The following is a 27571-nucleotide window of genomic DNA, read 5'->3' as shown; positions in this document are numbered from 1 at the left end:
TGGTCCGCTTGACTTTCCGCCTAGTAACCTTTCACCCACTCAACTGTTTGCACACTGCTGCAGGCGGAGGGGGAGAAGGCGCACAAGAGGTTAAGCTGTAGCATTTCAGATAAAGGCCTTTCTGTTCACCCAAATAAGCAGCCTCACTGGGTGAGGTGGGAAAAGTTTACTGACTCTGAGAACTTGTGTATTTAGCTTGTAGAATTTTTTCAGTCACGAGTTTTGTAGTTAAAAAAAGAAGCAAACAAACAAAGCCTGAGCTTTTGTTGCAACCAAAAGTTTTGCAAATTTTTTTAAATTACTAGAAGAGTCAGGATTTTGTCAAACTCACAAAAATTGATTTCAGTGACTGAAAATAACCACATTTTTATGGGGTGGGGAAAAAGTAGTTTCCTGAGCACTTGAGCGATGTATATTTATCACTAACATTGTGACACTATCTAAGCCCCCTTTGTATAGACAAGCTGAGATACGTGTTGACTTTTGCCACACACCAGAACCCAGAGGTATGAGCTTGAGTCTTGAATGTACTGTGTCCTGTGCTTTAAAATGTCAAACTTAAAACACTGCACTGCCCCTTCCATGCTTCACATCTGTTGAAGCCGATTCAAAACAATGCCAGTCACAAGTGGAACCAGTGGTGCTCTGTACACAATTCAGTACCAGTGTTGCCTGTACGCTATGTGCTTGCGCAGCCACTCAGGAGAGATTCAAATGTCACCCAGATGATTAGCAGCGAACCCACAGCTAGATTTTGTTTCTACTGGTGGTGCACATTTGCACCTTCCTCCATGCACATAAAATTATTCTGCACATGTGCGTCTGTATAGTGGCCAGAACAATGGGGTCCTAATCCCTGACTGGGGGTCTCCAGGCACAACTGTGATACAAGTGAATAACAGTAAACATTGAATCCCTTAGTCCCTGCTGAAGTGATGGGATGTACAGTCTCATTTCTAGGTTGAATTCTTGCAGGCATCGCCAGGGCAAATCTCCAAACCTTTTAGAGATGGCCGACCACGGCCAGTCTTGATAGAGGGAATTGCATCAACATGCTGCTCAGCTGCTCCAAAAATCAAGCCCAAGGTGGGCTCCCAACAGTGCACCCTCCTGCCGCCAAATAAGCAGCTGCTTTTGAAAACTTTGGCCCAAATGTCCAAATAACCTTAATGAACAGAAGTTGTTTATTAAGAGCGTGGAAAGCCGCCTTCTCGGGAGTGACCATTTACCTAATCTCATGCACCAGTGTTCAGTCTTGGGTGGCTTTGTTGAGTCTCAAAGCAGTAGTCTCATGGTGCAATGTCGAAAAACCCGTCTTTTGCCTTCCTGGTTTGGTGGTGGCCAGCAACAGGAGAAAAGAGATGATACTTATGTGTTCCTCATCCCTGATACAATAGAACGTATGGATTTATCTCACCTCCTCCTGCCAGTAAGGTTATAGGAATAGCCCAGGGCAGCATTTCCTCTAATCTTGTCCATCCCTGTGCAGATTTTTTCTGTGCACATGTAGAATAAATTTTGTTGTGTACTGAGGTGTCAGTGAATGTGCACCACCAGTAGAAAGAAAAAGACCTAGCTGTTGTTGCTCTGTTAATCAGCTGGAGGGCATTTAAATGTCTCCTGAGCAGCTACACAAGCGCACAGCTCCCAGGGAACACTGAGGGCTACAAAATCCAGAGACTTTACAACAGAATTTAGTTGCTGCTTGCTACAGAGCCTGCAGGGCCTAGCCCATAGTCAGTGTCTGATGTTTGCCCCCCTTTTCCTTTCAGTGGAGGATGAAATGCTGCCGCTGCGACTCCAGAGTGCCTCACACTTACAACAGTCACCGGGTGGAAAACTTGCTTTCCTCCAAAGGACACATGCGCTGGTGGCAGTCCCAGAATGGTAGGTACCCGCTTGTCTTGCAGGGTGCAGGGATCCATCGCAGAAACTGCAGCTGTCTCTCACAGACGGCTTATGGATGGGATCACTCATATCCGGGGTGATATCGCTAGTGTTGCTTGCTTTATAAATTACAGGCAATTTATTAGCAGAACTACAAGTTTCTGTTATGGATGTCCTAAAAGATTTCAGGGTGGAAACCCTGGCATATGGTTTGCTAGGATTGCATCTGTAGCTCTCTATACAGCTGGTTGAAGCTGGAAAACCAGCTGCAAGTTCCTGCTCCCCGCACTGGGCCTTTACTTTTCTACTGAAAGTTCTTGTTTTGAGAAAATGGCGTTTTCTCTTGTAATAAGAAATCATCAGACAATTCTCCACCAGCAAAACTCCTTGCATGCACCTTTGGTATAAATAATCCCACTGAAATTCCTGGATGTCTGTTGATTTGCACCCGCTGAGGATGTGGCTCCATGAAGTCCAGCTCTGATTGTGGATCTGGATTTGGATCTGGACCTGAACATTCCCAAAGTGGTGCTTTAACTCTGGTCTGCATGAGGAACCCAAACGGAACAAGAGCAATTTAGAAAGTACCTGGAGGGTGTCAGTGTATTTCCCTAATAATAGGGAATAATAGGCTAATAATGATGGAAATCACTGGGAGCGGTTTGTGGGTTCAACAAACCAGATTTTGGTGTTGGCAGCTTCAGGGAAAGAGGAAAATGAACCACTTGGCTCTGATGGGTGAAGGTTTTGTTTTTCTAACCTCCCTGAGGTCTACAACTCTGAATACTGCCCTATTGTGTTTCCTCAGACGTGGACCAGGTCTCTTTGCAGCTGGATCTTGATAGAAAGTTCCAGCTCAGCAGCATCCTGCTGGACTTCCTGGTATGTGTGCAGCTTGCACTTGGGTGACTGGATTGTAAACCTGGGAAGGGGTCCCTGGGGGACTTCTCTGGCAAGCAGAGAATGTAAAACCTACAGCCAAGAACAGGCAGACAAATGTCTCCCTCTGGGCACGAGGCACCAATATATATTCTGCTCTGTCCAGAGCTCAGATTATCATCTGCTTTTAAAGTTCATTTGAAAACTGAGTATGAGAACAAACACCTCACCCCTGTCCCACGGTGTTTGTGTGGTTGGTTCCTTGATTCGGCCATAAAGAACGGACTGCTTTCTAGAGGGGATACTATACCCAACTGCAGTGATTTTCAGTGGGGGCCCCAATATTGGTTCCTGATAGGGCCAGCCAAACAGCCGGGAGGGAGGCCATGGCCATGGGGCCCGGGGTTGAATGGGAGCAGGCTTCAGAGGAGGCTTTGGCTAGTGGTAGCAGAGAAGGGAAGGCTGGCACAATGTGGGGAGTCTATGTAGAAGGAAGTAGGGCTGTGAGGGGGGTCAGTTCTGTTGTGGGAGGGGGGAATTCATGGAGGGTTGGGTACTTCATGTGGGAAAGGGGTCTGAGGAATTACAAAGGGGCTCTTGGTTCTGCATGAGCTCACCACGCATTCTGTGGTCTGTGGCTTCTTCCCGCGTCCCCAGGCCCCTCTGCCAGCTGGCATGCTGATCGAGCGCTCCACCGACTACGGCAAGACCTGGACGGTCTATCAGTACCTGGCTTCCGACTGCTCAACAGCCTTCCCACAAGTCCCCCAAGGTTCCCCCCAGAGCTGGCAGGATGTGCGCTGCCAGGAACTGCAGACCCACCAGGGGCATCCTCTGCATGGGGGGAAGGTAGGATCCATGGGATACAAAATGCTAGCAGCCTGCCAGGACCCAGAAGCAGACTGAAGCTGTTCTCATCCTGGACATGGAGGGACTTCCCATGACGACTAGTGCTCCCAGCATGCAATGCTCTCTCTTGGTCCAAGCAATAAGCCTTTGGGAGCATTGCATAGTTGGAAGGATAGATTCTTTGGGCGTCACATTTGACATGAATACAGCATAGGCTGATTACGGAAGCTGCTGGTTGCCTATGGCCTGTGGACTGGTGCTGGGCAACCCTGCATTTCATAGATTCATATGTCAGAAGGGGCCACGGTGGTCAGTTCATCAGAGCTCCTGAATCGCACCAGCCGTAGAATTTCACCCAGTAATTCCTGCAGTGGAGGGAATTGTTCTTCCCTGTTGGCTTAAGAAGAAATCTGATGATGTGGGTCTTACCAATGAAAGCTCATAACCTAATACATAAAAATGGTAGTTTTTAAGGTGCTGCAGGACTGCTTGTTGTTTGTGAAGCTCCAGATTAACACAGCTTCCCTTCTGAGCCTCTGGAAGAGACAGAAAAAGCTAGGAAGGGACACAATGCCTACTGCAGGCCACTGAACAAAGTGCAGCTCCATGTTTAACAGATGGAAGAGCTCATCTACCCTCTCTAGATCTTCTTTAGACATTAGTAAGAGACAGGTATGTTTTTGCCCTGTCCACATATTCTGGGAATCTAGCCAGCTAGTTGTTCTGCCTTCTTATTGTGCAGATATGGAGCAAACTCAGAATTATGCAGCCAGGTGCCTTTCCAACACCTGGGTTCCCTGTGTTTGCCTTCCCAACTCTCCAGTAGCCCTCCTCCTTTCCAGAAGTATTGTGTGTCCATCTAGCGAGCACAGGCTGGCACTGGCATCAGCCAGATGCAGAGAGAAGTGAACCTTCCACTGATGCTCAGCCCGGTGGAAATGCTGGGTAGTGAGAGTAGAGAGTGTCCTGTGGGAAGGCTCATGCTCCTGCAAGCATGAAGGCACTCACTGATTTGTGGACAGCTAGGCATTTTGGTGGAATTCTTGCGCATTCCTCAGCAAGGTTCATCTGCATTCAGGATGGTACATAGGTATGTCTACACTAGTCTGGAAGATCGACTTGCTCAGGTTTGATTTCATGCATCTGTAAGGGATGCATGAAATCAACCTGTTGGGTCAGCATCAATCCCTGTACTCCTTACAAGACGTGTGAGGCTGGGTAAGTTGATTGCAGATACGGCAATGCTTCTATGCAATTGCCATAGCCAGAATTGCATATCTGCAATTGACTTTCTTTCCATAATGTAAACATAGCTTCCAGAACTAGGACTCTCCAGTAGAGGCAGCTCCAGAGGAGACATTTCATTATTTAGATAGTAGATGAATGAAAGACCCTTATTTTTTTTCCCTTTAACCATCTTAAATTATTGCTTTTGTGTTTTTTCTCCCAAGGTCAGATTCAACCCCCTTGATTTGGCATCCGGCTTCTCCTCATCTCGCAGCCAAAGCATTAGTAGTATGCATCTTTCCTCACTGATATCTGCCGAGGGCATGGGGTGGCTGGGGGGTCCCAGAGTTGCTTATGCTTCTGCCAGTTACTGATTTGCCAAGGAGAAGATGGTAGGCACTTTAGTCTAGTGAGGTGGTGGGTGGAGGATGCAGGACCCTGGAGATGAGTCAGCCTTTGCAAAGCTGTGCATAATGTGTCCCTCTGAGGTGCTTTTTGTATTGCGAGTGGTAATCACCTCTAAACAATGAACCCACAGAGCAGGGATAGCCCACACAGTAGCAGGCCCCTCACTCCGCCATGCAACATCCCATAGGTATGTTGCAGGCCCACCATGGAGAGAGACTTCTATCCTACCAGGAGGAGAATAGCTTAGTCTTCTCTGTTCTTTGACCTCTTTCTTAATGCTGGCAACAAAGAGGTCCGGCTAGTACCAGTTGTACCACTGGTTCTTTCTGCATGCTGCATTTCCGTGCCTGGCTGGCTTGTGACTTCATCACTCCCTCCTCCTCATTTCTTCTCTTCTCCCATGCAGACCTGGGGGGATTCACCAACCTGAGAGTTAACTTCACTCACCTCCTGCACCTCCCACAGCAGGGCTACCGCTCACCCAACGCCTTCTACGCTGTGACTGAAATGCAGGTGCAGGGAAGCTGCTTCTGCCATGGACATGCAGATCGCTGTACCCCTGGCAGCACCCCATCTGGAGACCCCAATGTCATGATGCAGGTGAGGGCGCAAGAGAAAGTCAGGAGATGTGTGGTTCACTGTGTCAGTTCTCAGTACATCCCCGAGTTCTAGTCTTTACATCAGGCTCCTGTCCCAGGCTTGACCTCCTGTTCTCCTCACTAGTACGAGAGATGGGCAGGGGTGCATCAGAGCAGGGTCAGCTCTTGGCAGGGAAAGACCACTGCACATGGCTTAATGCAGGCCCTGTGTCAACTGAGGGACAGTGTTGATCCATTTTGCCTAAACTAGGAGGAAGCAGGAGAATGATACAGTATCCCAGGGGAACTGAGCCCTTTTGCTTGCACCTGTCTGGCTCCACTTTGCAAAGCAAAAGCATGCTGAGTTTTAATGTGCAAAGAGGAAGGCAGATATGTTCAGGAGCTAGTGCTTGTTCTTGTGGCAAAATTGCACTACAAAATTAATTCCACCTAAGTTACATTGAATGTCAGCCCTGCATTAATTAAATTGCTGTTGCTTGTCCACCTATGCTCCTTGCTTTGGCAGTGCATGGGCTCACCAGGCATGCTTCCACCAATTTTACTGTCAGTATGGAGCATGATGGGATGGCTTCTGAAAGGCAGCGAGCTGATGGAAGCAACAGAGGGTCTACAGTGAGAGTGCCTCAGCCTAATTATGTCAACCTTAGCATTTATGCCTTTTGCAGAAATGGAGTTAAGTCAGGGCAGTGAGTGAGTTACATTGGCAGGAGTGATATTTTAGTGTAGACACTCGGGATTAGATTGACATAAGCAGTCATACATTGAGCTAACTCTGCAATGTAGAGCAGGCCTCCAGGATAGGACAGGAAGCAACGGGTTTAAATTGCAGCAAGGGAGGTTTAGGTTGAACATTAGGAAAAATGTCTTCACTGTCAGGGCAGTTAAGCACTGGAATAAAAAGCCGTGTCTACACGTGCACGCTACTTCGAAGTAGCAGCACTAACTTCGAAATAGTGCCTGTCACGGCTACACGTGTTGGGCGCTATTCCGATGTTAACATCGATGTTAGGCGGTGAGACTTTGAAGCCGCTAACCCCATGAGGGGATGGGAATAGCGCCCTACTTCGAAGTTGAACGTCGAAGTAGGACACGTGTATATGATCCGCGTCCCGCAACATCGAAATAGCGGGGTCCGCCATGGCGGCCATCAGCTGAGGGGTTGAGAGACGCGCTCTCTCCAGCCCCTGCGGGGCTCTATGGTCACCGTGTGCAGCAGCCCTTAGCCCAGGGCTTCTGGCTGCTGCTGCTGCAGCTGGGGATCCATGCTGCATGCACAGGGTCTGCAACCAGTTGTCGGCTCTGTGGATCTTGTGTTGTTTAGTGCAACTGTGTCTGGGAGGGGCCCTTTAAGGGAGCGGCTTGCTGTTGAGTCCGCCCTGTGACCCTGTCTGCAGCTGTGCCTGGCACCCTTATTTCGATGTGTGCTACTTTGGCGTGTAGACGTTCCCTCGCAGCGCCTATTTTGATGTGGTGCTGCGCAACCTCAATGTTGAACGTCGACATTGCCAGCCCTGGAGGACATGTAGACGTTATTCATTGAAATAGCCTATTTCGATGTCGCTACATCGAAATAAGCTACTTCGATGTAGGCTTCACATGTAGACGTAGCTAAAAGCCTTAGGAAGTTGTGGCATCTCCATCGATGGGGATATTTAGGTGCAAGCTAGACAAACACCTGTCAGGGATGGTCTAGATGGTTCTTGGTCCTTCCATGAGTGGACTTGATGACCTCTAGAGGTTCCTTCTGGTTCTAATATTCTATGTTTCACATTGGAGCCATGAAATGAGACTAATTGCATCTTCCACCATGGAGCTGTTGGAAACTTTCACTTTCTCTGGCTCCGACAGACCCAGAAACTCCTAGCTGATGCTACTTCAGAACTAAATATCATTTGCTATTACAGGCTTCCACCTGCTTTTGTAGATACTAGTCCCCTGCCATTAGTTACGGGGTGTAGTGGAGGCGAGTTCATGTTAACAGTACCAGGACATCTCTACAGTTTGTCCCCACTGCTCTGGTCCTGCAGGTTGACAGAAAGAAGAGGCCTGGTCGTCTTCGTCAGTGGGTCTAATGGGGGGACTGAGCAGTGGGGCCAGAAAAAGTTGCTACTGCCAGCAAGGTGGGGCGGGGTGTGTGTGTGCGTAAAACAGACAAGATCAGTATGGCACTGTGAGCTGTCAGACTGGCTGCAAATCAACTGTGAAGTTTTGCCCCTGTTACAGGTTCATGGACACTGTGTGTGTCAGCACAACACTGCTGGCCCAAACTGTGAGCGGTGTGCAGCTTTCTACAATGACCAGCCCTGGAGACCTGCAGATGACACCAGTCCCAATGAATGCCACAGTACGTCTGTCCATCCATCCAACTGCCTGGCTTTTTTTTCCTCTGACCCTCTCTTACCCTCACCAAACCCAACAGACCCATTGAAGTCTGTACAATGTAACCCTGGTCACTGAATTCAATTCCCTTTATTGTTTATGACTTCTCATCAACCTCGGACGTTGGGCAGCTCTCCCCATCTGTTCTGACCCAGAGTGAATGGTTTGCCCTCTCCCAGGCTGTCTGTGCTCTGCTTGGGGAAGCATGCCCAGCTCTTGTGGGGAGAACTAACTGGGGCATTGAGAACTTCCTGAGTCTCCTTAAGGCAGTTGCATTGTAATAATTAGAGAGAGAGGCAAAAATCTTAGGAACACCTTGGGGGTTCGAACAACAATGGACCTTGATCTCAAATTATCCTGATATGTTACGGCTTTTGCAAAACCAGTCCCAGAAGTTTCTGCGCCTGTTATTTATTTTACACTGTGATATATTAAGGTTGCTGTATTGGCTAGATGACCCCATTGGGATCAGGACCCGAAGGTTCTGGGCAGCCCTTCCTCTGCTCCAGCGAGCTTACAGGAGCAACACCCTTCCTCTAAGACCTAACCTGACAGTGCCCTTTCCAAACGTGAGGGTACTGTGAAGCACAATGATGAATGTGGTGCACAGGGACAGACTGCCATCTAGTGCATAGCTGGAAGAACTCCAGCTGCTGGAGGTTTTCCTTAAACGGGGTGTTCCTTGCATGCTAGGATGCAATTGCAACGGTCACTCGGAGACATGCCATTTTGACCCAGCTGCGTACCAAGCCAGTGGTGGAGTAAGTGGGGGCATATGTGACGACTGCCAGCACAACACAGCGGGGAGGAACTGCGAACACTGCAAGCCCTATTTCTTTCGCAACCGGCGGCAAGACCTCAGCCACCCGGAAGCCTGCCTGCGTAAGTGGCATCCCCTTTGAGGGGCTGGCTGTCTTCTTGGGAGTCCTGCCCCTTCCCCTCCCAGCCACTTCTCCATGGTCTCCTGTTGTTTATGGACTGTGTGTGTTTTTTCAGCTTGTGAGTGTGACCCTGACGGCACAGTGCCTGGGTCCATGTGTGACCCTCTGACCGGGCGCTGCATTTGCAAAGAGAATGTGCAAGGGGATCGTTGCCATCTCTGCAAACCTGGATTCACTCAGCTCAGCAATGCCAACCCCCTGGGATGCCACGGTGAGCGAGCGCAGGAACTACCACTGCTTTTCACACAAGGCTTTGCTCAAACTCATGCTACTGGCTCTGTGTTCCTGGGTTGTGCAGGAGACCAAACTATATGATCAAAGGGCCCTTTCTGGCCTTGAAAATAATGGTCTGTGAAAGCAGCTGCACACGCTGGCTTTGGGAGAAGGTGGATTTTTAAGGGGGTGAAGGATATACATGTCTGGGTAAAATCAGGCTCACCCCAAGCGTTCTGTCAGTGCCTGAAGCTGGAGTGGAGGCCTCTTCCTGGTGTGTCCTGGCTGCCTGGTTCTGGGAGCGTAAGAAAAAGGTGGGTCCAAGCCAGAGATGAAAGTAAACAGGTGCACGCTGGTGTGCAGCTCTGCCCAGAGCTGGCTGAGCTGTGGCAAAAGCCAGCAGGGAGCTAGGTGAAGATCTGGCAGGGACCTGGTTGCCATAGGAGAGTACCTGTAAGAAATGTTGAGTTACTTTTGTCCCTGGTCAAACCCAGCCCTTGAACGTGGCTTCTCAGAGAGCTTTGAATGGGATCTGCTCCCAAGCCAGCCTCAGCATGGGCCTTGCAGAACAAGACCCCAGCCAGCGAAGGTTTTCACAACCCAGTCCCTGCACTGGTTGCATCCCATCTCAAGGAAGAGAACATGTTTGCGCTTGGCAGGTGGAGGAGCAAAGCCAGTTCTGAAGAGCGTGGGTGGCTGATGGTTCAGAGTGTTTGAGGCCCAGTGGTAACAGTCACTCCATCATGCACACACACACAGTCTTGAGTGCTTATTAGAACAGAACAAGGCAGAACCACATTGACCCCTTGTCAATCATCGCACTGGATTTTGCAACATGCTTCCCAAGCTGGTATGGGCAATGCTGTGCTGTGGCTAGGCTGGGTCTCTGCTACAGCAGGTGGCAGTATCGGCTCAGTTTAATCATTGGCATGATTAAAGAAAATATCAAGAAAAGACAGCTGGAATGATCTCCCTGCACTTGTCATGTACTAGATGGAGGGGGAGAGAACAGGGACCCAGAGTCATCAGGACTTGGGAGTCATCACCGAAATGCCATGGTGTAAGAGTCTGAGTGGACACTGCTGTATTAAGCCAGATGCACAGTGCCTACCTCGTTACGCTCGGCCACAGCAGAGGTCCAAAAAATCTGCCTGTTATGTCTCTGAATACTGGGGGAAAGGCCACCAGGGAACTTGTCCCTGTGCTGCCTTTCTCATCCCACCCTTGCGCCCTCCCTGCATGCTCTGTTCCCTGCTACAGCAAACATTGCTGGAATCAGCCCCCCCAGCAGCCATTCTCACCCCCCAGACAGCTCGTCATGCAGTCCTAACGACAGCACTGGCTGAACAATCCTCCTTGCCTTTCAGAATGCGCCTGCAACATCCTGGGGACGCGCCGGGATGCACCCTGTAACGATGAAACCGGGGGGTGCTTCTGCCTGCCCAATGTGGTGGGAGCCAATTGCGATCAGTGCTCTGCCAATCACTGGAAGCTCACCAGTGGCCAGGGCTGTGAGCCATGCAACTGTGACCCTCGTAACTCCTTCAGCCCCCAGTGCAACCAGGTACTGACCCTGATTTCATCCTACAGAGCTGGCTTGGCAGCAGCAGAGTGGGAACTCCGGATGTAGATAGGCATTGTGCTACAGGGCTCTACTGACAACCTTTGGAGTCATTGTATCTCGTGTCACGCTGCTGGGGAGCTCTTTGTGCCATCTGCCCTTTTAGTAGCTGCTAAAGTCTTGTCTCAAACTGCACCTCGAGCATTATTGACCATGGCTGTGTAAGATCACAATTAGCTTGTGCCGTGGGTGGGACGATAAGTCAGGATACCAGGGCAGGATTTGAAAGACCTGGTTACAATGCTGTACTATGCCACAGACATCCCGCATGTCCTTGGGCAAGTCACTTTGGCACAGAAAGACATGGTTCTCCATCTGTAAACTCAAGATTACCATACTCACAAACGTGCTGTGAGAATAAACACATTAACAATTGTGAGGTACTTGGATAATACTGGGTGAGGTCCCTCCATCCCAGTGTCCTGTCTGCTGACAGTAGCCAGCACCAGGTGCACCAGAGGAAATGACCAAAATTAATAATCACCAAGTGATCCATCCCCTGTCACCATTCCCAGCTTCTGACAGAAGCTAGGGACGCTAGCTCTGCCCATCCTGTGTTAATAGCCAATGTTAGACCTAATCTCCATGAGTGTATCTTGCTCTTCTTTGAACCTATAGTCTTGGCCTTTACCCTGTCCTCTGGCAAGGAGTTCCACAGGTCAACTTTTCATTGTGTGTGCATTACAGCCATGGAGACCATATGAAACCACAGGCAAGAGGAGGGCAATAATATTAATTAAAGCGGTCTAAAAATGTATGAATTTTAATGGCATTTTTGTGAAAAAAGAATTAGGAACAAATCAGCACATTGTTTGCTGTTTCTCCTCCTCCTCCTCCTCCATTGTTTTTTCAGTCAGCTCTAAAAACCATTCTGTCAGGGCTGCTAGTCCAGCTCTTGGCTTGAATGGATCTTCCTGAGATAGGAACTGGGCAGCTGGTTTATTGTAACAGCAGAGGCTGTCACATATAGCAGCACAATCCGGTGCCCCTACTGTGTGGAGCAGTTACACGGTATTGTGCCATCAAGTGATCACAGAGCTGAGACCGCTTATTAAATGGTCTCATCTTGCCTGCCTTTTCTCTGGCACCTGCCTTTCCCCTTTAGGAATGGGCCACATAGATCCATAAAGCACCCTGTAATTGTTTGTAACCTATCATGCCCTGGATAGAGTGCCACAAGACAAGCTGGTAATTACAAAGACCAAGCTAAGCTATTCTAAAACAAAGAAATCCTAATAGGAGCTCTTAAGATGTGGGAGAATGGGGGATTAATTGTTCTCATTAGTCAGTGAGAGGAGATAAATTCAGGTCACAGATCAGGGAAAACAGGCCAATTCTAACAAGTAGAGATGGGTCTAAAAAACAAACTAGGACCAAGATTTGTGGGGGTTTGGAATTTGAACCCAGCTCTGGTTTCTGTGGTTGTTTTCTCTCGTGTACCTAAAACCAACACTTGAGGGTTGAACATCTAGAAATGGGGCTGTTGGAAACCTGGATTCAAATTCATTGTTTGTGTCCAGACATACCTAGGGGCTAGCTGAGGTCAGTGCCTTCTTATGCCAGGCACTGCACAGACAAGTAATAAGACACAGTCCCTGTCTGGAAGAAGTTATAATTTAAACAGAGGGTACTGACTGAGGTAGGCCTTATTAGCCCCATTTTACAGATGGGGAACTGAGGCACAATGAAACTAAGTGACTTGTGTGGGGATCACAGTGAGTCTGTGGCAGAGCATGCATTTGAACCTAAGTCTCCGCCCTTATGGGACAGGATAAGGGGTAGCATGCTCCTGGATAATCACCATCTTTTAAAGCAGAGCAGGCAGGCAGTTTGCCCTTAATTGGAGTCCCTGTGTTGCAAGAGCAGAACATTCAATGAATTCAGTAGCAGACATTGGCCACAGAGGCCTTCCACCTGATACAAGCATGAGGATGGGGCCTTTTTTGCAGCTTCGCAGAGTTGGCCTCATACAGTGGAAAGTGAGGGAGATGAAATTCAGCATTCCTGACCTTTCCCCTGTGTCCTGCAGGGGGTTGAGATGCTCATGGTGATTCAGAGGGCTGGGTGGGTCCCTAAAAGGAGTCAGACAGTGGCCACCAGTCACAGCAGTGTGGGGACACATGTCTAAGGACTCACTATTCCTCCTAAGAACAGCTGATGATCTCTCCCCATTTCCTGTCCCCAGCCCTGCCACAGTAAGAAATGTGGTAGTATCCCTGCATTTGGATTGTCTACAGTCTGTAAGGTCAAAGCCAACCAATAGCAGAAACATGAAAGTCCACGCTACACGCTCTGTTTCTCGTCCTTGGCCTGGAAAAGAAACAGAGCAGATGGGCTTGGATAACGGAGAGTGTTCTATGGGCTCAATGTAGCATGGAGGGGAACTCTCACCACAGCTCACACGGGGCTTGGGCCAGCATTTTCAAGCATAAGTGCTGTGAGCTGTCAAAAGTGCCCAAGCCAACAGGGAGTTATGGTAGAGCTTTGCCCTGAGCTGGCAGTATGTTCCCCAGCTCCAGAAGAGAGGCTCCCACTCGCTTGGTGACTGCTAGCTTGGCAATGTCCTCCCAAGCTCAAAGTGCAGACATGCGCTTAGGGAGGTCAGCAGTGGCATGACTTCAGGCCCCGAGGGGTGACTAAGTTCCATGTTGGGCCTGGTGGTGGAAAGGTGTCACTAAGAGAGATATGGAATGGAAGTGAGGGTGGGGAAACATTGGTAGATTATGTCCCTGAGTATCCCTTGGGATAGAATGGGCTTGCTAGGGTTGCTGTGCACTCGTCCTGCTACTAAGGAGATGTGGATAAGAGGAGGTGTGATTTGCTGGTTGGAGACCAAGGCAGAGAGGGCTTCCCCCATCTCCCTGCAGACGTACTTCAGAGCTGTTTCCCCACTGATGGGCTTCTCTTTCTGCAGTTCACAGGGCAGTGCCAGTGCCGGGAAGGCTTCATGGGGCGTACGTGCTCTGCTGCCCAGCAAGAGGTTTGTCCTGATGGGTCATATGGAGATGTCAGGACAGGGTGCAGAGGTCTGTACCATCGGTTTGTCTGACAGCGTTTGGGAACAGTGTTTCTAAAAATGTCTCCTGGCCTTTCACAACCCGGCTGCTTTTGGCCAACAAGAACATTCCCCTCTGGAATAGCCTTCCGGGGTCTCTCTGCTCCTTTTCTCCTCCTGCTGTGGTCTTGCCTGCCAGACTCCTTCCGCTCTGCACCTTGGGGCTCCCATGTGGATTCCTTTCTGTGGGGGCTGGATTCAGCAGCATGGCTTAGCCTGTCACAAACATTCACCTCTTTCTCTCCACCCCACAGAATGCGACTGCAATTTCCAGGGCACGGAGTTGCTGGGGTGTGACAAGACCACAGGCAGCTGTCTCTGCCGCCCTGGATTTACCGGGCCACGCTGTGACCAGTGCCAGCGGGGTTACTGCAGCAGTTACCCCCACTGCAAAGCCTGTCACTCATGCTTCCAAGCCTACGACAGCGACATTGGCCGGTTTGGTCTGCGCCAGGCCAGCCTAAGGACCTCCATCTCCCAACTGCAGCCAGGAATGGGGGGTGCTGGCTTCAGCACCCGCATCTTGAAAGCAGAAGGCAATGTGCAGCAGATCCAGGGGATCCTCAGCAACCCCCTAGTGACAGAGCAGGGCCTGCGTCAGGTGTCCAGCGTGCTCATTGCAATAAGGTAAAGGACTCCTCTGCACTCATATAGCTGACCCATGCCAAGAACCTCTCCCCCTGAGCGAAACCAAGAATTGGCTGCAGTAGTAGGCTCTTATCCTGTGTGGCTGTGATGCTAGAGAGCGATACACCATCCAGCCTTAGCATGTTACACAATTAATCCCACTCACATTTGTGCTGTTCTTCAGTGTATCATAGGTCTGCTTGGCCCAGGGGTGACACAATGTGGTGGTCGTGCCGCATGTGCTCATCCTGCCAGCTGACCTGTCTTCTAATCCATGGAGACAGCAGAGCAGACTGGGAGCCCCTCATTCCCTCCGTTTGCACAGATCATCCGAGTGATGCTGTTGCCACAGAGGATGAGACAGATGGGTAATGCAGAGGACGGCTGGGTTCCATTCCTGCCTCCTCTCTAGCCAGGAGAAATCCCTTCCTCATTCTAAGCCTCAGTTTCCCATTGCACCTTTTATCTGGTAGCTATTCAGATGTTAAGGTTTTGCTTTGTGTGTATGATAACCAGCACAATAGGGCTGTGTTCTCCGGTGAGGTCTCTACCTGTACTATGCATATGACACGCATATGGTGTGCTCTAATAATTCATTTTATTTTCCCCTTTCTCCATTGCAGACGGCAGGTCCAGGGCATAAATCCTCACCTATCCCTTGTGAATGACACCTTCTCTCTAGCCAATGATATTGAAGCGCTGGACAAGACCCTGATTTTCATTAATGGGCAGTACCAGAGTAAGAAGACACAGTTTGAAGCCAGCCGTGACACAGACCTTTCAGGTAGGCAATTATGACTCAGTGCAGTTGTCCTCCACCAGCAGTGGTGACTGTACTTATGGCTACTTTTCCACCAGTTGGATGGGTGAGGAGGAACATCTCTGGATCAACTGACAATTTAGGATCAGCAAATATTAATGTGGGTTAGAGATGCTCTTTCTTTCTAACCCCTAAGCTTTCACCTGCAATATTGCTCCAACAGCTGGTAGAATTTGTTCCCAAAGCTTCAGCATAAGACAGGCAGGGTTGCTACAGTACCAGTATCTGAGCAGTTCAGGTGATTTCTTTCCCAGACAGCACACACCTTCTTCGGGAGGTTACCTGTCCTCCCAAAACACAACCTGAGCTTAATTAAAAAAAGAGACATAAAAGCCCCTCAGAGAATTTGTCACTGGGACTGAAAGGGAGCTGGACTAAAGAAGCTACTGCAGAGATGCAAGAGGTGATGGGGTAGAAAAGAGAGAGCCGAGTGGCTGTCAGAATCTGTGGGGAATGGCTAATTAATCTTTGCGATGGTGCTGCATGCACATCCCTGCTACAATTAATTCCCAGAAGATTCATTATTCTTTTCTACTTTCCCCCATTGACTCATTGCATCATGTATTTCTGCTGGAGTTTGCTGGCAAAAGAGTGATCTGTAGCACTGGAGAATGACCTCTGAAGCCTAGTCTGTCTGCTTCAGTGGCATTTCATCTGCTTCTCGCAATCTCTGGCTGCCTGAACAAGGACTAGGAGCTCCCTTTGAGGGCTGGGTGCGGGGCATGTCTGTGGCTCTGTTGAGCTGTACAGAGGAAGCAGGGCGTGGTTCCAAAGAGGCCCCCCCTTCAGCAAACCAGCTATGCAAATTGCTGGGGTTGGATGGAGAACTTCAGAATCTTACTCGCAGCTGCAGGACACTGAGAAAAGCCTAATGGTTTGTACTTAGCTTGCCTTTGAGATGTTGGCTTCTGCTGAATCTACAATCCCACCTCACATTGTCCACATTTGCAACCCAAGATTTTGGCTAAGGTTAGTTCTACTTTAAAGTGAGTTCACTGTTACATTGCCCTGTCGGGACCCCTCCTCTCCCTCTATCTGTGCTGCTGATCCGTGGTTCCTCTATGGAGACTTTATGGTGCTCCTCTGCAGTGAAGAAGACAACCCAGAGTGGCACAAAGTTCCTGCAGATGCTCCTGGGCTAACCCTTCTTCTGGCTCTGAGTGGCGGGTTTCTTTCCAGGGGGAGTATGAGAATGGCCAGGGAATTGCTTCCAGGACAGTCTCCTGGGGTACAAGTTAGATAGGTGAGGGAGAGAGCAGTCCTCCATGCAGTACTCCAGGACTGGGGTGAGAAAGCCATGGAAGCTGTCTTTGCCACTTTCTCCTGGATTGCTCTAAGGGTGGCTGGAATACAGGCCCAGATGGTACCTGTGTTTACTTTGTTCTGGTTTTGTTTACTGCTGTGAGCTCAAAGACAACATTAGACACACAAGGGAGGCAGCAGTTTGCAGCGAAGCGAGCATAAAAAGATTGTTAATCTCTGTTCTAGTGACTAACCACTCACGCAGCTTCCTCCCCCATTCCCGCCGCACGTTCCCTGGCAGGGTAGAATGAATCCCGTGGCTTAGGTAACACTGCTGCATTGATGAGTCATGGAGCCATTCATTATTGCACATGGCTCTGTTCCTGCAGGAGCCTTCAGGACTGTCAGTGCTGCCTACCAGAACTCCACCAACGCCAGCCACGGCATCACTGGGACCTCCAGCTTGTTGGCTCAGTCCAGGGAGAACCGCAGAATGACGGAGGGTCTGGAAAGCAGCTTCGCAAGTCTCCCCTCCAGGCTGGAAGCCGTCCAGGGCGAGATGTCCTCCTTTCCCAACTTGATGCCCACCATAAACAAGGTGAAGCAGACATGGATCCTGTCGCAGGCTGAAAATGGGGTGGTCAAAGCATCTCTGGCTAAGGACGTGTCTACAGGCAGTGGCTGGTGGTGATGCCACAACTTCGTTGTTGTTGGTATCGGAGTGAGCTAGCTCAGCACTAGCTGGAGCCTGGCTACACGTGGGCTGTAGTTGTACCTCTGATTGCAGCTACCCTCTTTTGTCTAGGAGACACTCATTTGTCAGACAGGGCTACAGTGCCCAGAGTGTAGAGGTCCTCACCCGCAGTGCTGCAGCTGGACCCTGTAGCCTAGCATGGTATGGTGGGGTCTCTAGCATCTGCAGGCTGCATCCCCCTGCCTTGTTTTGTGAACCAAAGTGGTGTGGTCTTGTGGTTGAGGCAAGGGAGTGCACTGCTTGCCAGGTAAGAGCAGATACCCAGTGGACACTGCAAGGGGTGGGGCCAATGGCAGAAGGGGTGGGGCTTTGGGCATTCAACTCTCAGCACCACCTGGACCACAGTGCTGCCCCCGACTCCCTTCCAGTCACATACAGCCAGAGCTGTGCTGCTGCGGCACTTCTAAGGGGCCCAGAGTGCCAGCTGCCACTGCTATTTTTGTAGCAGCAGTGGCTGGAGCTCTGGGCCCCCTTGAAAGCCTGGGTCTGGGGGAAACTGCTCCCTTTTGCCCCCCTGTTGGCAGGCCTGCAGGTGCCAAGGCACTGGATGGTCTCTCTGCCAATGAATATTTTTCTCAGCGGTGCCCTCTGCATTCTGCCCCCAAGAGCTGTCCGATTTCTGGTCAAGGTTTCCTTTTCTTTTCCTCCCCACGCTGCTTTGCTATTGCCATGGAGATGCATTTCAGCGTCTACTGTTGCCTGTTTCCATGGAGACCATCACCCAGGCCTCTTGATGCTTTTCACAGCATCCAAGCCATGCCTGAGTGAAATATTGCTGCCTGTGACAGGAAGGGGGCAAATGGCAACTCCCTGCCCCAGTTCTGAACCCTCCCATGATGCTCCTCTCAGCCTTATCACAGAACAGACCCTAGTAATAATTAATGTTGGATGGTGATGTGCAGTCCCAAACTATTGCCATTCATGCACGAATGGCAGCTAGGACTTCTCAGTCTATAACCTTCTATACCAGCAAACCCATCGGGTAAGCGGCTATTAGCAACCATCACATATAATGTGGAGACAAAGTGTGCCCTGCCCCTCTTCTTGTTTCTAGACACCTTGCGGTATAGTGTGGAGCATCGTCTGTTGTCCAGAGACCTGACAAATGGGATACAGGAATCTGTAACTGTTTTTGCCCTTGTCACTGGCGGCTGCCACATAGTGAGTGCCTGCCTGGGTCCAAAAATGCGTGCTCCAGCTACTGTACCCAGATATGCTCTCCCAGATTCAGACAAGGCTGTCTGTTCGTGCCCTACACTACTCTCTTCTCTCTATATGAACTCTTCTGCACCCCAGGTGTTTCCTGTGTCTCACAAGACGTGCCTTTCACTGTCCTCCAGGAACTGTTCTTGGGTGCATCTTCTGTTACATTCCTGCACGACTCTCAGATGTGGCCACGTCTACGTGCACTCAGCCCTGTGCCCATGCAGAATGGTACACCAGAAATAGTTCTAAAAGCACAGTGGGTCCCTAAGTACACAAATACACCTGTTCTCTTAGTGTCTCTGTTGGAAGATTCCTCTCCCTGATGCCCCTGTGGTCCTTGTGCTGTTGATGGTGAAACAGCACCAGCACCACCAGAGCTGTCTCACCACCAAGCAACTGCTCTCTGTGTTTAGATCTGCAGTGGGGTCAGATCCGAGCCTTGTACCCCTGGGCGCTGTGACGGGGAGCTGTGTCCTCAGGACAGCACAACAGAGTGTGGAACAGGCCTCACCTGCACAGGGGTCATAGCGTTGTCAAGAGGTGCAATCAGAACCGCCGAGAAGACCACCAGAGACCTCCAGGTCTTAAACATTCAGATCCAGCAGACCACACAGATGGTAGGTACAGGGACTGAGGAACTCAGGGAGTCTGCTTCCACAGGTAATGGCCTCGAGAGACAGAGGAGCATACCTGCTTCATGTTTACCTGCTTCCATGACACACTGCAATGGAGATGTCCCCTTCATTAACAGATAGGGGGATGACAGGCATGTTTACCCTGGCAGGACTAGGGTGGGATCAAACAACTCACCTCAGATTTCACCCAAGCCTGAATTTCTTGGGTGACTTGGAAATGCCAGCACTTATTTTAAAATAATGGCCATTTTTGTGCTGACTTTGCACAACCCAGCTCCCTGTGAGAGTGCCAGCCAACAATCTGAAATGCCAGGGAACAGCTCTTCTCCAAGGGTTTCCAGCCCTCAGTGAAGGTCTCCAGGGAGAAAGTATTTCCTCACTGTATTTCCAGGGCTGCCATGTGAACTGGCGAGCTTAAACCCATCAAACCTGATGCTCTGATGCAACAGGCTCTCTGCGCTGCCTTTAGTTAGAACCCCGCACATCCACATTAGCCACCTTCATCCCTTCCCACAGCTTTTCTTCTGCGTATCTGAGAGTATGTTGCACATGCGAAGGGCAGAATTTTTCAGGGAGGCGAGTGACTTAGAAGGCCAAATCCCATAGAAAATCTGTTTTGAAAATCCTGTCTTAAACCTTTATCCCTCAAGCCGCTCCTGCAATCTGTTGAAAATGGGGCATCCCAAGCACCCGGTGGGGGAGTGATTTGCCCAAGGTCACCCACCCAGGGAGTGGGGGCCAGGCCCAGACAGGTCTGGTCAGCTTCCTAGCATGTCCTGTGCCAAGACCAAACTGACTTTACTGGGGGCACTTCTTGGCAGATCAGGGCAGCAGAAGTAACTGCAAACCAAATCCAAAGCCAAGTGCAACGTCTCGGGGATCAAGTGAGTGTAACCAGGACCCAAATAGAAGGAGATGTCCGACGCATCCAGCGGTTCATCCAGCAAGTCCACGCCTTCCTGTCAGGTAAATCCAACAGTGTCTATGCATACAAGGGCAGGGCCCTGAAGGGAAAGCTCTAAGGGACTCCTTAACTGAGCTCACAGCAGACCCACATGTGTCCCTTTGTGAATGGAAAACCTCTGCCCTTAGACCAGGGACAGTGAGAACAGGTGAAGGAAGCACTCCTCCAGCCTGACTTAAACCCAGTCACCTGGACAGGAGCTCGTTTGCTGGTGTGCCAGTTCTGAGTATGTTTAAGGAGGCCTTTGAAGGCCTGGCTTACTCTTTAAAGTAGGGGTCCCCTCAAAGTCAATTTACCTTTTGGCCAGTGCCAGTCCTCCAATCCTCCTAGAGGGCCTGTGGGTATCCTCTTCTCCTGGACAGGTCTGGTGGAGTGTGTCTGTACATTTCTGTGCCCCTCCCCACAGCCCACATGCCTACAGGCTTCACCTGCATTGAGATCCATTGGGAAATGGAACACTGGCAAAAGAAATGGGTATTAACTAATCTACTGGGACCCCCACCAGCTCTTGCTCTCTGTGCATGTTTTCTGAAGAGTAGCGGAAATAGGAACTACAGTGATAGAAAACCTGGGGGTATGTCTCACTGTATAAGTATTTGCTTTGGGTTTGCTCCAGGTACCTTGAATACCTCGAAGGTTTGCTTTGGTTTTAGAGATGAAATTAAACCCCAAACTGAGCCAAAATGGCTCACTTTAACTTAATTAATGTTGTAAGGAAACAATGAATTGGCTTCAAATTTGCTGGAAAATAAGGCCCAGGAGCTTTCAGAACATTTGCAAATAAATATTTGAATTGCATAACTAGGTTTAATGAAACCTGAGAACATGCAAATTCTGAGTGGCTTTGGACCTTTTTGTGAGCAGTGCTCTTAGTTCTAATAATCCCCGACAATTCCCAATACCATCTGTGCATCAGTTCATACTGCACTGTCTAGGGAACCAGATGTGGTTAATATTCTTAGTCTAACACTGTTAAATTGATGCGGCCATTTTTAAAGCAAGAGCTGCTTTTGCATTGCCTAAGAGTGTAAGCATAGCGAACGCACCCTGCGACCCAAAGATCATTCAAAACTGGACTAACTCTGTATTAGTTGACTTTGTAGGATCTGGTATTGTCTGTTTGGTATTTCATGCTGAGCTAGATGAACAACTGGTGGAACCCTGATGACTTCGATGAAGTTACACCAGGGACAAATTTCGCCCCTTTGCTGTATCTGTGAAGTTACCTTAAGTGGCTGAAATTGCTGGACTTCAGCCTTGTGTACTGTAGAACTTAATGAGAAATCTGACCATGCTTCCCCTGTCTGCTCAGGAGTCATTCTCCTTTTCCAAAGGGGAACGTGGAAAAATAAACCGGCTGAATTTAGCCCAGGTGAAAAGTGCTGGATTGACAGCCACTGGGGCCAGTGTTCCCTCTAATCTTTTCCACGCATGTGCAGAATAAATGTTCTGAAGTGCACCAAGGCAGGTGTTCCTCCACACCACCAATAGAAACAAGAATCCTGGCCAGGGGTGCTTTGCTAATCAGCTGGGTGGCTTTGGAATTTCTCATGAGTGGCCGCACAAGCTTACACGGAGCACTGCCCAGCAGCGGAAACGACAGCAGAGTGAGCCCCGGCTCAGGTTCGGAGGGGGGCCTAGCTCAGCACCCCAAAAGGGGCAGCACTAAGGCCGGAAGGGGCAGGGCCTAGGGCTCTTATCCCTTAGTGCTCCTCCAACCATGGCACTGGCTCCGCAGAGTGGTGCTGTTGCAGCATTTCAAAAGAGCCTGTAGCTCAGGCTGCCACTGCTGCCAAAGTAGCAATGGCAGTGGCCAGAGTACTGGGCCCTTGTGCAACTGCCCCCCACAGAGCCCCCTCTTCAGTGGGCCTACTGCCCGAGTCACCAAGCACTCCATCCGGAGAGTGGGTACATTACAGTGGCAGCAAGGAGAGATTTGTCCTCCACTGCCACTGTCCTTCTGGCCCAGCATCTGAGATCAGAGTGCTCCTTCGCCTTGATGCAGAGACAGCTTTTGAGGTCCTCAGTGAGCATCAATTATGATGGAGGCTTCTGCACAGCAGCCAGACCCAGACCAGCTTTCGAGCAGCACTTGCTGACCTCAAATAAACTCGAGCAAATCTTTTACGGTGCAGATTATTAACTGGGTTAAAGAGTGTATTGTGCCCTACAACCAGTGGGATGACCTATAATTCATAAGCAGATATTAATAACGGATCGACCTCGTGAGCATTAGTTGAATAAGAAAACTAGGTCAATCAGCACTGTCTGGAATTACAGAGATTACCACACCCTAGCTAATCACCAACCTAACGTCCTTTGGGGGGTGCATGTCTCTTCTATCCCCCATCGGTTGCCTTCCGTGGTGATCTAGGAGAAGGCTTACCCTGGAATACATCTGTCAGTCAGTCTCTTGCTCCACATTTACCTTCACGCTGGCTGTAAGCTTGGCTGAAGTATTTTGCAGTGTCCTCAATAAATCCAAACCATTTCTTATTTTGGTCCAGGCGATAAGCCAAGGTTATGCTGAGTGTTGGTTGGTGCAGCTTCCTGAACTGTCTTGTCCAAAGCTGAAACTATCTGGCCCATTGTCTTGCTGTTCAACTGATTTGATTCCCCTGAACTCAAAGCATTCAGCTGTCAGAGAATCACCTCTGGATTTTATGACAGAGCTGAAAGCTTGAAAAACTGACTTACAGCAGGGACACAGATTCAGTGTACCTGTTGTAGTCTTCACACAGCACACAGTCAACCTGTGGAACTCCTTGCTAGAGGATGTTGTGAAGACCAGGACTTTAACAGTGTTCAGTAAAGAGCTAGATAAATTCATTGGGGACAGGTCCATCAATGACTGTTAGCGAACATGGGTAGGGATGGTGTCTCCAGCCTGTGTTTGTCAGAAGTTGGCAATGGGTGACAGGGGACAGGGATAACTTGGATGATTCCCTGTTCTGTTCACTCCCACTGGGGCATCTGGCATTGGTCACTGTTGGAAGACTGGATTGGAACTTTGGCCTGACCTAGCATGGTGGATCTTATGTTACAGAACATTTTATCTGTGTAGTAAGTGGCTTTGGCAGAATGGCTGGAGGGACTATAAAAAGGGAGACACATGGAAGGACTGAGTTAGCAGTACTCTGGCCATTTATCAGCATATGCACACAGTGCTTTGAATGAGGAGAGTGTGTGGACTAGGAGAAGGGGCACATGGCTGGGAGTTTGTAATGCTCATCCTGGTGTTTACAGTTACCTGCAACATGGCCAAGCCTTTGGAAGTCTGGCTCCCACGCTGTGCTCTCACAGCCCTACACCATGCTGCCTGCATTCTGTTCTTGCTTCTCTTCCTGAGGGTTTTGCTTGTGAACTCTCTAGACCCAGCCACAGACCCTGCTACCATCCAAGAGGTCAGCAACTACGTGCTCTCACTCAGCCTCCCGACTGACACGGCTGCAGTCGTGAGGAAAATGACTGAGATCCAAAACCTGGCCCTGCAGCTGCAGTGTCCTGAGAGTATCCTGGTCCAGACAGCTGGGGATATCACCAAAGCCCAGAGGCTTCAGCAGGAGGCTGAGCAGGCCAGGTAAGTGGAGCTCTAAGCTAATAGGATGAGAGTCCAAGGCCCGGGCCAGAGACCCTTGAAACTGAAGGAAGAAGTGGCCTTGTATTTGCATTCCTTGGTGAATGAGGGAAGCCCCTCCAAAGAGAGAGATGCCCATTTCAGTCCTGCAGCTCACTGTCTATTATTCAGCAACTCCCACGCTTAGATGCACCTTCTTTGTGGCTGGGTGGGGAAGTGCCAGCAAGGTTGGGACTGTGCTGCCAGAAGTGTCAGAACCAAAGTGCATTTGACTGCTGGCCAGACAGAGCATCAATCTGCCTTGGTGGACCTGTGCTGATTTGTGTCATCTGAGAGTCTAGCCCCATAGCTTACGTGTCTGCACAGTGCCTAGAGAAATGGGACTCTAGTCTGGGCTATTACTTTTACCTGACATCACAATGCAAATAATAAAACCCTGCTGCTAATAACAACAGTCTGGCATCCCTTCATTGTACATATTAGGGTGAAGAGATCTTTCCCTGGCCAATGGAACCTTTTTGGCTTTTTGGAGCTCCTATCATGAAAGATGATAGAGTTGAACTTGTATTTCCAGAAGTGATACCTCCATTATAATTACACAGTAACTACACAAGAGGGCAAGAGCGTTAAATGGTGTAATTACAATCCTGGTGAAAGTTGAGAGGCCTGTTCTACAGTCCCATTAATACAAAATCAGAGTGCCCTGGTAGATCTTGAATGGGTTTATCTTAGTTGCAGCAATGTTCTGGAGAGAAGGTAATGGGGTAAGAATGTAAACCCACTGAGTGCCTCTGACCCCAGGTGAGAGTGGGGAAGATGTCTAGCTTTGTGTGCAGACATTCCAGGGGAAAGTAAAGAGTCTGACTTCAGACTGGCTGAGAGTGTCACTGACTTAAAGATCTAAGCAACTAATTGGGCACAGTCTTTCACCACTTGATCAATTATTAGAAACAATGGTGCATCTAAGGGAGGCTCTTCCCATTTTGTCTCCTCTTCTGAGTGCTAGGAAGCCCAACACTGTTCTCGGAAGGCAGTATGCTCAGGTTGTTAAAGTGCAATGGCTACAGGACTTCTTGCTTCTATTACAAGCATTTTACATCTTCTCTTTGGGCTTGTCTACATTAGCTTCCTACTTGGAAGGGAGGATGGTAAATAAGGCATCGGGAGATTATTAATGAAGTGCTGCGCTGCATATGCAGCACTTCATTAAGCTAATTCTCCCCCGCGACAACTCTGAAATGTTAAAAAATTTTGAGGAGTAAAGGGACTTTGAAGTTGCCCAGGCACTTCAGCGGGATAGCTGCTGCTACACGCGAGCCAGCACTTTGAAGTTTAACACACAGCATATGGAGCACAGCACTTCATTAATAATCTCCTGACACCCTACTTACCATGCTCCCTTCGAATTAGGGAGCTAGTGTGGACAACCCTTTTCAAGATGTCCTATTTGTCCATCTTATTTTCCCTCTGCCATCCGTTAACGTTCCACCCACAAAAGAGTACAGGTTGAACCTCTCTAGTCTGGCATACACTCATCCAGCAGCATCCGTAATCCGGCATGATTTTAGTTAGCCATGTGACCACTTATCAGGGGTGTGGCCAAGTTTCCGGTGGTCCCGTAAAGTTTGTTTACAGCCATCAGTCCTGGCTCTCAGAGTTCTGTGCTGTTATTTAGCTGTAATTTACCCCTTAAATGTCTTCTAAGAGCACAGTGAGTGATGCAAGTATTGATAATGTGCAAGACAGTGTTGACCTCCCATGGTCCATCAAGTTCTCTTGTTTGGCACCAGTCAGGTCCTGAGGGTGCTGGATGAGAGAGGTTCAACCTGTATACCATAATGTATTGTAGTTATCATGACATTATGTAATTACAGGGTTTAGATTTAATCATGGTTCCTTATTGCATTTCCCCAGGAACCGAGCCAATGCTGTGGAAGGTAACGTGGAAGAAGTGGTGGAGAATTTGAGACAAGCCAACACAGCACTCCAGGAAGCCCAGGATCTTATGAGTGGCTCCAGCTCTTCCCTTCAGCTCATCCAACTTCGCACTGATGAGGTAAGTGATGTGTGCCCTGTGTTCCTAGCACTATAATGCTGGACAGCCTGCACACCGCTCCTTTGAAACAGCAGTGGAACTCACTGGAAAATGACCTGCCACATCCTTGACCCCTGACTGTTTTCAGTCCTAAGCTGCTGGCACAACGATGTCCCACAAATACATCAGAGAGGCTGGATCTCAGCAAAATTGGCTTTCTGTAAACGTCTGACTGTTTAGCTCTTTGTGTTCTCCTGAGCTGCGTCTACACGTGCACGCTACTTCGAAGTAGCGGCAGTAACTTCGAAATAGCGCCCGTCACGTCTACACGTGTTGGGCGCTATTTCGAAGTTGAAATCGACGTTAGGCGGCGAGACGTCGAAGTCGCTAACCCCATGAGGGGATGGGAATAGCGCCCTACTTCGACGTTCAACATCGAAGTAGGGACGTGTAGACGATCCGCGTCCCGCAACATCGAAATAGCGGGGTCCTCCATGGCGGCCATCAGCTGGGGGGTTGAGAGATACTCTCTCTCCAGCCCTTGCGGGGCTCTGTGGTCACCGTGGGCAGCAGCCCTTAGCCCAGGGCTTCTGGCTGCTGCTGCTGCAGCTGGGGGTCCGTGCTGCACATACAGGGTCTGCAACTAGTTGTTGGCTCTGTGTATCTTGCACTGTTTAATGAAAGTGTGTCTGGGAGGGGCCCTTTAAGGGAGCGACTTGCTGTTGAGTCCGCCCCGTGACCCTGTCTGCAGCTGTGCCTGGCTCCCTTATTTCGATGTGTGCTACTTTGGCGTGTAGACGTTCCCTCGCAGCGCCTATTTCGATGTTGGGCTGAGCAACGTCGAAGTTGAACATCGACGTTGCCAGCCCTGGAGGACGTGTAGACGTTATTCATCGAAATAGACTATTTCGATGTCGCAACATCGAAATAAGCTATTTCGAAGTTGGGTGCACGTGTAGACGTAGCCCTGGTGTCCTGCCCCACCTGTCTCCTTGTCCACCTTGTTATTCTTGCAACATGTAAGTGTGAGCTCTGTGAGATGGGAACTGTCTGTGGTTGAGCAGAACAATTCCTATTAGGGTGGAACCTTGATTCAGGGCTAGACTCATGACTGAGTCTGTATTACAGACCAATAATAAATCGTGCATGTGTCTGCGAGGATGATATATCATTAATTATTTTCTTGGACAATATTTTCTTTAAAATACCAAACACCTATGGCTTTTAGATCCAGTCTGTCCTTGGTCCAATGGAGAAGAGTATGAGAGGCATAACCGATCAGCTGGACACCTTCACAGAGAGAATCGACCAGTTGCGGTACAAGGCTGAACAGAATCAGTTGCAAGCCACAGAAGCTCAGCAGAGAGCGCAGGAAGCCAGTGAACAAGCAGAGAGCACTAATCAGGTACAAGGGAGGTCTTATAGGCACCAATGGATGACTCTGCCCCATAATCCTTCATTAGCTTCTTATTCCCAGGCAGGAGTAAAGGTACATAAGTGCAGAACATCGATGAAGGGTTCAGGAAAAGTGAATTCCTTCTTTTGGAATTCACATCCTCTCATCAAAGGTTGAGACTGGGGTAACATCCACATTGATTGAATGGACCTTGTTAGCACTGGTCCTCTGCATAGTCATATAACACTCCTGTCTTT

The 27571-nt window shown here is 49.5% G+C and overlaps 1 protein-coding gene across 1 annotated transcript in view; it reads left to right on the top strand.

The window, feature by feature from the left end:
• Window positions 1–27571, top strand: part of LAMB3 (laminin subunit beta 3) — a 46357-nt gene that overhangs the window by 13692 nt on the left and 5094 nt on the right. Inside the window, exons 3-21 of the mRNA XM_074977531.1 lie at window positions 1773–1887; window positions 2696–2769; window positions 3424–3615; window positions 5067–5130; window positions 5657–5850; window positions 8073–8193; window positions 8922–9110; window positions 9225–9380; window positions 10750–10946; window positions 13918–14029; window positions 14313–14685; window positions 15309–15469; window positions 17137–17344; window positions 18652–18744; window positions 19129–19324; window positions 20164–20308; window positions 23679–23886; window positions 25798–25939; window positions 27147–27323. Coding sequence (XP_074833632.1) covers window positions 1773–1887; window positions 2696–2769; window positions 3424–3615; window positions 5067–5130; window positions 5657–5850; window positions 8073–8193; window positions 8922–9110; window positions 9225–9380; window positions 10750–10946; window positions 13918–14029; window positions 14313–14685; window positions 15309–15469; window positions 17137–17344; window positions 18652–18744; window positions 19129–19324; window positions 20164–20308; window positions 23679–23886; window positions 25798–25939; window positions 27147–27323 — 3117 coding nt within the window. The remainder of the gene's footprint in view (window positions 1–1772; window positions 1888–2695; window positions 2770–3423; window positions 3616–5066; window positions 5131–5656; window positions 5851–8072; window positions 8194–8921; window positions 9111–9224; window positions 9381–10749; window positions 10947–13917; window positions 14030–14312; window positions 14686–15308; window positions 15470–17136; window positions 17345–18651; window positions 18745–19128; window positions 19325–20163; window positions 20309–23678; window positions 23887–25797; window positions 25940–27146; window positions 27324–27571) is intronic.

This window comes from Carettochelys insculpta, chromosome 26, assembly GCF_033958435.1.
Source record: "Carettochelys insculpta isolate YL-2023 chromosome 26, ASM3395843v1, whole genome shotgun sequence".
Classification (NCBI taxonomy): domain Eukaryota; kingdom Metazoa; phylum Chordata; order Testudines; family Carettochelyidae; genus Carettochelys; species Carettochelys insculpta.
Note: the sequence above shows the minus strand (reverse complement) of the source record. Positions and strands in the feature narration are given on the sequence as shown.